Source organism: Mauremys reevesii, linkage group 2 (genome assembly GCF_016161935.1).
Source record: "Mauremys reevesii isolate NIE-2019 linkage group 2, ASM1616193v1, whole genome shotgun sequence".
NCBI classification, from domain to species: Eukaryota; Metazoa; Chordata; order Testudines; family Geoemydidae; genus Mauremys; species Mauremys reevesii.
The window spans coordinates 256,260,998-256,270,230 of record NC_052624.1 but is presented as its reverse complement, the minus strand read 5'-3'; the positions used below and the strand labels follow the sequence as shown (position 1 = coordinate 256,270,230).

The 9,233-nt window shown below is 43.3% G+C and overlaps 1 protein-coding gene across 4 annotated transcripts; it reads left to right on the top strand.

Annotated features, from left to right (window-relative positions):
• Positions 1-3,642: 3,642 nt before the first annotated feature.
• On the top strand, positions 3,643-6,113 carry TMEM74 (transmembrane protein 74). Of its 4 annotated transcripts, none has more exons than XM_039521600.1 (2): positions 3,643-3,787; positions 4,712-6,113. In XM_039521600.1, exon 2 carries the CDS (start codon positions 4,920-4,922, stop codon positions 5,862-5,864), a length of 945 nt encoding a protein of 314 aa, XP_039377534.1. In that variant the 5' UTR covers positions 3,643-3,787; positions 4,712-4,919; the 3' UTR covers positions 5,865-6,113. The 4 variants fall into 4 exon arrangements, with proteins under 4 accessions (XP_039377534.1, XP_039377533.1, XP_039377535.1 ...); XM_039521599.1 differs by having other exon boundaries at positions 3,649-3,798; XM_039521601.1 differs by having other exon boundaries at positions 3,657-3,798; positions 4,864-6,113.
• The last annotated feature ends 3,120 nt before the right edge of the window (positions 6,114-9,233 follow it).

Genomic DNA, 9,233 nt, shown 5'->3' with positions numbered 1-9,233 from the left:
ATACATAAATCTTGACATTTCTTTTCTAGTTGTTAAATGTTTCTCACTAACCCTAGTTATTGCTTCCCTGGCCAATTTAACATACCTAATAATATGAGGAGTTCGATGCAAAAGGAACAAACAAAAAGACCAGGAGATGGCTTCTATATTATGCTCCAGTCTCTTTATGCTGCACCAATCTGTGGGAACTCCCTATGGGGGAAATACCTCTGGCATGTTTCCTGGTGATACAGAGCAGGTGGAATACTCATACACCAGCTCCTCTCAAAGTCAGGGCACATGCAGCATGCTGGGCAGGAGGTGCATGTGATCAGAGTGTGCTTCACTCTGGCTATTCTTGGCTGTGGACTGGCTCTTCGGAAGCTGCTACAGCTTATGTTCATGGTATACACCAATGTCCCCTCTAAATTTCTTTTGAACTGAGTGAGCTACTAATGCCCCTGAGCTCTACATTTTTGTTCTTGACAAGCTTGGTTCCTGGGTGGGGGAAAGATTGTTTGAACATAAGAATAGCCATACTGGGTGAGACTAGTGGTCCATCTAGCCCTGTATTCTGTCTTCTGACAGTGGCCAATGCCGAGTGCTTCAGAGGGAAAGAACAGAACAGATAATCATCCCCTGTTGCCCATTCCCAGCTTCTGGCAAACAGAGGCTAGGGACACTTCAGTGCATGGTTTTGCATCCCTGAACTTATTTAGTTCTTTTTTGAACCCTGTTACAGTTTTGGCCTTCACAACATCCTCTGGCAATGAGTTCCACAGGTTGACTGTGCATTGTGTGCAGAAATACTTTATTTTGTTTGTTTTAAACCTGCTGCCTACTAATTTAATTTGGTAACCCCTAATTCTTGTGTTATGAGAAGGAGTAATTAATACTTCCTTATTTACTTTCTATACACCAGTCATGATTTCATAGACCTCTATCATATCCCACCCTTAGTCATCTATTTTCCAAGCTGGACAGTCTCAGTCTTAATAATCTCTCCTCATATGGAAGCTGTTCCATACCCCTAATAATTTTTGTTGCCCTTTCCTGTATCTTTTCCAATTCCAATATATCTTTTTTGAGATGGGGCAACCAGATCTGCACACAGTATTCAAGATGTGGGCATACCAGGGATTTATATAGAGGCAATATGATATTTTCTATCTTTTTATCTATCCCTTTCCTAATGATTCCCAGCATTGTTTGCTTTTTTGACTGCCGCTGCACATTGAGTGGATGTTTTCAGAGAACTATCCACAATGTTTCCAAGATCTCTGTCTTGAGTGGTAACAGCCAATAAAAAAGTGTATTGCATTTTTAGTGACATTTCAGTAGTACATGTTTGCACTGTTGTAGCCATGTTGGTCCCAGGATATGAGAGAGATAAGGTAGGTGAGGATACAAGATTTCTAGTTACCCAGCGCTCTTCTTCAGTTCTAGGGAAGGAAGCAGAGTGTCTGAGCTAAATACAAGTTGGGACGGATTGTTAAGCATACAGGGTAACATGTGGGACACGGTCACTTGAAATGAAATGGGCACTTGAGGGTTAGATTGTTATGCATAAATGGTTTGAAGTGGGAAATTAAGAGTAGCAGGCAGTGATTTTATATATTCATACAGAGGGACAAAACTTCCAACACTGCAGGCACCCAGTGGTGGGACCATGTGCTGTGGGAAGGGATTTTAGGGTTTTCCCCTCTCTGCTCTACATACAGACCTTCTCCCCTCCCCCCAGGGTCCCTAGGAGGGAGTTGCCATTGCAGGCCAGAGCAGGCAGGTGCGCAGGGACCAGGCACCCCCTGCCTAGCATCAACAGCAGCACAGGTTCCCTCTTCCCCCATCCCTCCCCCTGTGGTGTTGGGCTGCTAGGGGTTCATTTCAGTACTACCAGCCCTCGGATGCTACTGCACAGCCGGATCCCTGCGCCCCAGGATAGCAACTGCCTCCCCCATTCTGCATTCACCAGGGGCACTGCTGTTAGTAACCATGAGTTGTTATCTAGAGAGGAAGGGAATCGATCAGGGTTCAGTTCAGCTTCCTCCTTGCTAGGGGGCAGTTCCTGTTAGTGACAAAAACAAAATAAGAGAGTTCATTGTTACCACTGACTGTGAGCGATTCACATGTGTTCCTCACACACAAATACAACAGTAGCACTACTTTATTTTTTTTATAATTCAGACTGATAACACACAAGAGCCCGTAAACAGAGGATGACACAGCTGACTGCTCCCTCAAGCATAGAGGCAAAATTCACCAGCCTGACTGCTGAAAGACTCAGCTCATGGAGCTCCCTAGCCTGCAAGCTGGACCAGGAAACCCCTTACAAATCTAAATTTTCAATACACCACACAGCGGAGCATAGGTTGTTCTGATTTGCACCAGGGATGGTCAGGCAATGACCACTGCTGAGACTATGAGAGCCGCACAGGAGGCTTTAAATCATGTATACATTCCATCTCTACTGAGCACTGTTTGGCCAGAATGGAGAATCCAGTCCTCTCTGTTGTCAGTCTATTGCATTCGGATGCAGTAGTAGATTCCTACAGCCAGGCCTAGTTATCTCTTTAAAGCAGATTTTTTTTTTATCCAGGCTATTATTGTGCTACCATCATAAGTCTCATTATATGTCCAGTCCATTGGTCCCATCTCTTACTCCATGTTGTCCTTTCTGTGTGACAAATGTTACTTAATTCCCATCCTTGCTTGATTAATCTTTTAACCAGCTGTATTTGTGTGTGCAGACTATGTGTTGCTATGCATTCTGCTTTCCACCTCCACACCTCAGATCTTTCACAACAATAATTTATATTCTTTTTTTAAAATTCTGTTAACTCTTTACTAGCCACAGCCACCAAAGTGGGAACCAGAAACAACATAAAGGTTGGACTGCAGCTTTGCCATATAACCTGTGCATAGAGTGGTGGTGATGCACTGAATCAGAAGTGACTCAGAGAAGGAATTGTGCCTCAGAAAGGCATGATTCCCTCCCGGTTTCCCCTCTTGCTCCAGGGAATAATAATATATTATTTGTCCATACCAGCAACACAGGTTGGAGCATGATGGGGCAGTCATGATGGGTGGGACTGTCTTTTACCCTGATACATGGAGTGTGTAACCAAGAGGTGACCATGTCTGTCAGAGCGTCACTAACTCTTGCGATTTTATCATGAGTCCTATGATATTTGCTATTTTTCTTAATGTCTCAGCTCCGGGAGTTCTTTCTAGCCCTCTTGGCTGTGGAGAAAAGCTTGAAACATGAACCCCAAGGGCTCAAAACCCAAAAGGAACCCAACATTTATTATTTTTAATCTCATGATTTTTCAGTCTCATACAATTTGGTGGCCTGACTCACGATTGTTGAGTGCTTGGGTTTGGTAATACTGCTACCCACAGGGATATTATTGGATAAGCAGGAGACCCCCCAGCCCACACTGAAACCTAGAGGAACATTTTGGAGCGGAAAAGTGGAAAAAGTGACTCATTGCTGTTGTTACTTAAACAGGGAGGACTGAGTAAATGGCTACTGCGTGGTTTAAATTGAACAGAACCCATTCCCTCGCCCTCTTTCTTGCCTCACTGCAGGCAGACAGAATAGTCCCTTTTTATTAAGACTACATCTCCCAGAAGGCAGCTTGGGTGCCCCTCCCAGCCGGCTCGCTCTCGCCTCTTCTCCCACCCCCCTCCCCAGCCTCCGGCAGAGGCAGCAGGACGATGGAGCGTGGCTGGCTACAAGTGCTTCTCTATTAGACTTTCATAGAGCAGCCTAGGAAATGCAACAATCATCTGCCAAATGGATGCAAACGTAAGAGAGAGGTATGTGCGCCGGGAATATGGGCATTCTGCAGGGAAGATGAGCTGCTGCCTGTGCAATGGGGCTGGGTTATCATGTCTGCACTTGGCAGTTAAAACCCTAAAGGACAGTACATCTAAAAAGATGCGTTTTAGCCCTTGATCAGTTGTGTCACCAAATATACTTAAATCCAAATACTCTGTGTGATTATGTAGCTTGCGTTTTATAACTCAGCAGATTCCTGCTTGGACAGTGCAAAGTCCCATGATTGAGCACTGTCCAGTAGAGATTTTTTTAAAAAAACCTACATGTATTTAGTCTGTAGCAGAAATTTCTTTAACAAACAGGGCATCTGGCTTCAAGTTTTTCTTTCTTTTTATAATTAATTAATTGTAGATGGAGAAGTAACATCCGTCTCTGAGTCATCAGTCTTTGAAGCATAATCTCATTCCAAATGCTCTTAATCAAACTGGAGATCTGCTATAGGAAAGCACTGCTTTCCCCCTGAGATTATCAGATTTCCACCAGAGAATATAGATCGTGGATTACTGAGCTACATGGGATTTGCCTGTATCTTTCTAATTACTCTGTGAATGCAAATTTAGGCTTCCTTTAAAAAGAAAAGAAAATAAGTTGTTTGCTTTTTATAAATAAAATAACTCTGTGCTCTTACATTTTTATAGGTGGTAACTATGATTATCCTTTTTATTTTAGATGGCTTATTGCCTTAATTGGATATTGGTGTCAAAGGTTGATTAGAGTCCCTAATAGATTTTGGATCTGCAAGAGGATTGCAGTTTTAAATGCTTGATTAAAACAATCGCATTTGCTATTTTCCCTGGAACAGTTGTGAGAGGAAGAATAATGTATGATGTTTGTTACTTTCCTATAGGTTTCTTAATGCATCATGAGATGTGTTTATTTTTCCCCTTGCAGACTGAAAAGAAATACATGTCAGAGGGAATTTGTTTAATCATTTAGCAGCTGAAACAAGCCATATCCCTAGCAAAATACTGGTTAGAGGATAGAAGATTGCTTTGAGGCAACAGCTCATGTACCGTGATAACGCTTGATTGTATTATTGACAGAGGTTCCTGAAGCATGGCTTAGGTTAGAAGCTGTGGCTTGCTAGAGAGGAGTTCTGATGGCTTGTATGGAGCTTCTGTACCTCGCCAAGAAGGGTAGGCGATCAGATCTGTGCAACAATGTGGACTGGAGTTTGCAAGCCCCTCCCTATGAACAGCAGAGTGATGGGGACGATATGGGGGCAAGAACAGCAGCTGCGGTGGCAGCTCTCTGCTGTGATAGGCACTGCAAGTCTATACAAAGGGCAGCCACAGCAGGTTCCACCCAGGCACCCCTTTCCTCCACTCCTACCCCCTCCTTCTCCTGGCAGCGTGCGGCAGCATCAAGCAGCATCCAGCCAGCTCACTTGGATGGAGAAGAGGAAGCCGAAAAGAAGAGAGCCTGCTGCTGTGCTCAGGAACTGGAGACATCATTTACTTATAGGGATGAAAATGTCAATCTGGAGCATATGAGAAATGCCCCTTCTCCTGTGAAGAGTTGCTGCCAGGTTCCCCCTGCCCAGCATAGCTCCTGTACAGAGATCCCACACGATTGGGCTCATGATCCTACCTCCCTGATCTCTGAGGAAGATGATACTGGATCAGAAGCTGCTTCAGGGACATCTATAGACTATGGGTTCATTAGTGCCATCTTGTTCCTGGTTAGTGGGATTTTGCTAGTTATTATTTCCTATGTGGTGCCCAGAGATGTGACTGTGGATCCTAACACTGTAGCAGCCAGGGAGATGGAGCGACTGGAGAATGAGAGCGCTAGAATCGGGGCTCACTTGGATAGGTGTGTGATCGCTGGGCTGTGTCTCTTAACTCTGGGGGGTGTGGTGCTGTCCAGTTTATTAATGATGTCTATGTGGAAAGGGGAGCTGTACAGGAGGAATAGATTTGCATCCTCCCAGGAATCTGCAAAGCTGTATGGTTCTTTCAATTTTAGAATGAAATCCAGCACAAATGATAATACACTAGAGTTATCATTAGTAGAAGAAGATGCATTTGCCATAGATAATTAGCACGGTCGTGATTTTTAAGGCACTATTTCTACAGGAAAATATGTTCTAGTAAATAAAACAAATACAGCTAAAGATAGGTAGTAATGCAGTTTAATTGCCTGGCAATAAATGTCTTTCCTTAAATTCTGTAACTGAATGTTTGCATTATATGGAGGTTTGTTTTTTAGGGGAAACCTGCTAGGGATAATGTAATCAATATCAATGACACTTTCTTATTTAAACCACTGAATAAAAATAAATTTGTGATAACCAGGGTCCCCAAATCTCCTTTATCCTGTTTTTAAAACATTTTCCCCTATTTAATTTCTTAGTACCCCAATACAAAACACTACCATCCTGCCACATTTGAAAGCTGTTAATTATTACAGCCTACATGAGGATTATTAACAGTCTGATTGGTAATATATTAAGGGAGAGACCAAGTCTGGCATTTAATCCCAGCAATTAAGGGTGACAGTCTCTTATACTTTCTTTTTTAAACTGACCCCTTTTTTTCCTGACATGAAAGCCTAGAAAATACCAGTAGTTTATCATGTATTCATTGAAAATACAGATGTCTAATTTAGAATTCTCCACCTTCCAATTCACAAACATTCAATTATCTCCAAGTGAATCAGCGTTGATTATTAAAAAGGTGAAGTATGGGTGTGGCGCAGGGGAGTGAATAGCTCGGGGCATGCGTAATAGGATAAAAAGGGCCTTTCACTTCTACGTCAGCAGTTCAGTTTCACTCTAGATCAGCAGTGACTGAAAATAGATAACTTGTGATGGCTTTTTGTGGCCTTTGTGAAATAAGTCTAGTTCCCAATGGACAGATGTCGGGATAGAAAAACTGCCATAAATTGACACCAATTGACCTCCTTGTTGGGAATCTCAAAGAAGCCAAAGATCGAAAGAGGATCAAGATGGAAACCTCTCTTGCAACAGCGGTTTGAGGCAAGTTGCAGGGCTGTGCTTGTGCTGAGGCTGCCTGTGTCCCCTTGAAAAATAGATTTTAATCTACTAAGGCTGCCAACTCTGCACCTTTCACAACCAGTGAAAAAAAGAAAAAGGGGCTGCGTTCTCCATGGGTCACAACAGTAGCATTCTGTGCTCCACCAATCAGCAAACTACTTGCTTTTTTAAAAATATAGACTTCTATAAATAATTGTCAGAAAATAAAGATTAGATACCTAGCAGTCAGACTGCCTGGCACTGACTTCATGCAGTGTAGTAGCTGGGCAAAGAAAGGTGATGTTATCAGCGAAGTCTGTGTAGCACAATGACCAATGATTAAATGCTGAGGGAATTTACTTGGCTGTCTGACATCTTCAATGGAATGCTAAAACAGATGTGTTTTTGTAACTTTTGTTTTGAGGGGGGGAAATGAAAAATGTTGTTGGTCAGTAATATGATTTCTTAATATACATTGGTTAGGTATGAGCTGATCCACTGGCAAGACCAAAGAGCGGCTAAGGGATCTGTTCGCACTGTCCCTGACATTTTGGCCATGGAATTTTAATAGACATTCATAGCTTGACTGCCACAGTATTGTCTGCCCCAAGCATTAAAAAATCATGAATCAACCCCCCCTCCCCCAAATCATGAAATTAATTTAAAAATTGAGCATCTTATTTGCCTTCTAGGATTTGAGCCTTTAGGGTGCCTTCAAGTCACATTTTCAAGCTTCTCTCCGCAGCCATGAGGAACAGAAACTTACTTTCTTTTTTGAGTGAAAGTGGAGATTCTCATGAAAACACTTGACTCCAGGAGCTAGGGCAGGAAGAAAAACACCAAATAGCATGAGACTCCTGACAAAATAATCAGAGAGCTGGCAACACTCTGAATGCTAGTTCTTGGGCCTGATTCTCCACTGCCTTGCACTTTGTGATTTTGCACTGGTGTAAGTGACTGTAATAATACCTAGCTCTTATAGAGCTCTTCCTCCCTAGATCTTAGTGTGCTTTACAGAGGAGGGCAATATCATTGTCCCTATTTTACCGATGGGGAAACTGAGGCACAGGGCATTGACTTGATTTGCTCAAGGTCACCCAGAAAACCAGGGACAGGGCTGGAAATTGAATGCTGGTCTCCTAAGTCCCATTCCACATGCTGTTCACTAAACTACTCAGTCTGCCCTCCACCGGTTCAGGGTAACAGAGAATCAGCCCCTCCTTTTCTGATTCTGGAGTCTAAGATTTTACTTTGTCACCTCAGTCTGGCCAACAGGCTGTCAATTCTCAGCCTTGCATGACTAGTGACGATCATGAATGCAACCCTTTGCTCTCACATGGAGAGTAACCCACACTGTCTTTGCAGAGCATGTTCAGAGTAAATATCTGCTTTGAAACACAAGGTGCTCTTATAAGCAGATTGACAACAGTTTGTGATGCAAAGCAGGAAAGGGGGAAAATACACTTGAACTGGGCTCTGTTAATGGGCCTTCCCAGGCTCTGAATAAGTATGTCTGTGGATCAGCTTGTCTTCTATGGTCTTTCTTTTAATGCTGTTCCATGTGACTGGAAGGAGGTTTTAATTCAATACGAAAGGTATGCAAATCCGTTCCTTCGCACCTCTGTTTTGGTGGGCATCAGGAGGGCATAATGAGGGGAAAACACTGAATGGCCTATTATGCCTTTCCCTCTGGCTGATCACTTCATAAGATAAATGCCAGACTTGTGTTGGGCATTCACTCCTTTGTGGTTCAGAGAGTCATATGTGCTTGCTCTGGGATTCCCCTCATACAAATGGGTCAGCATTTATGCAGCTAATAGATTTGGACAGCCTAAGGAATCTATTTGAATTTCCAAGGTGTCCACTGATGTAGCACCCAGAAGGAGTAGAATACATTCCTGTCTTCCGCTGTTTGCATACTGCGTATCTGTAAGGAATGTCGTGTTGTGCCGGTGCTTTAATGTTGGCCCTGTAGAGAGGTGGCATTTCAAGTCTCAAGCCATGCAGACTGCCCTTCTAAGGTGTGTCTACACTTGATCTTAGCTCGTACACTAACCCCGACTCCGACTCAAGCCCCCAAATCTGTCTGGCTTTGATCAGCAAATATCAGGATGCCAGTCCTAGGACCCTTGTAGGAGGTAGGTAAGTGCCTGAGTCCCACTGTGACTCAGATCCAAGTCCTGTCATTTTGCAGTGTGGACACATGTCAAGCCTGAGTCAGAAGTTCTGCGTAGTGCTGTCTGAATGCACTAGCACAGCTATGAGACCCAGTCTAACTGTAAATCCAGGTTTACAATGCAGCTTGGATGCTCAAATATGGGCTTGGACGCACTGAGTCAACAAGCCTATGTCCCACAGACCCATACTTAGCATGCAGTGTAGACTTATTCCTAGTTCATTGCTTGGCACTTATGGGAGCAGATATAACGCAATTGT

Excerpts from the sequence above, each read along its gene's own strand:
- TMEM74 (XM_039521600.1), top strand. The coding sequence starts at position 4,920 with ATGGCTTGTATGGAGCTTCTGTACCTCGCCAAGAAGGGTAGGCGATCA.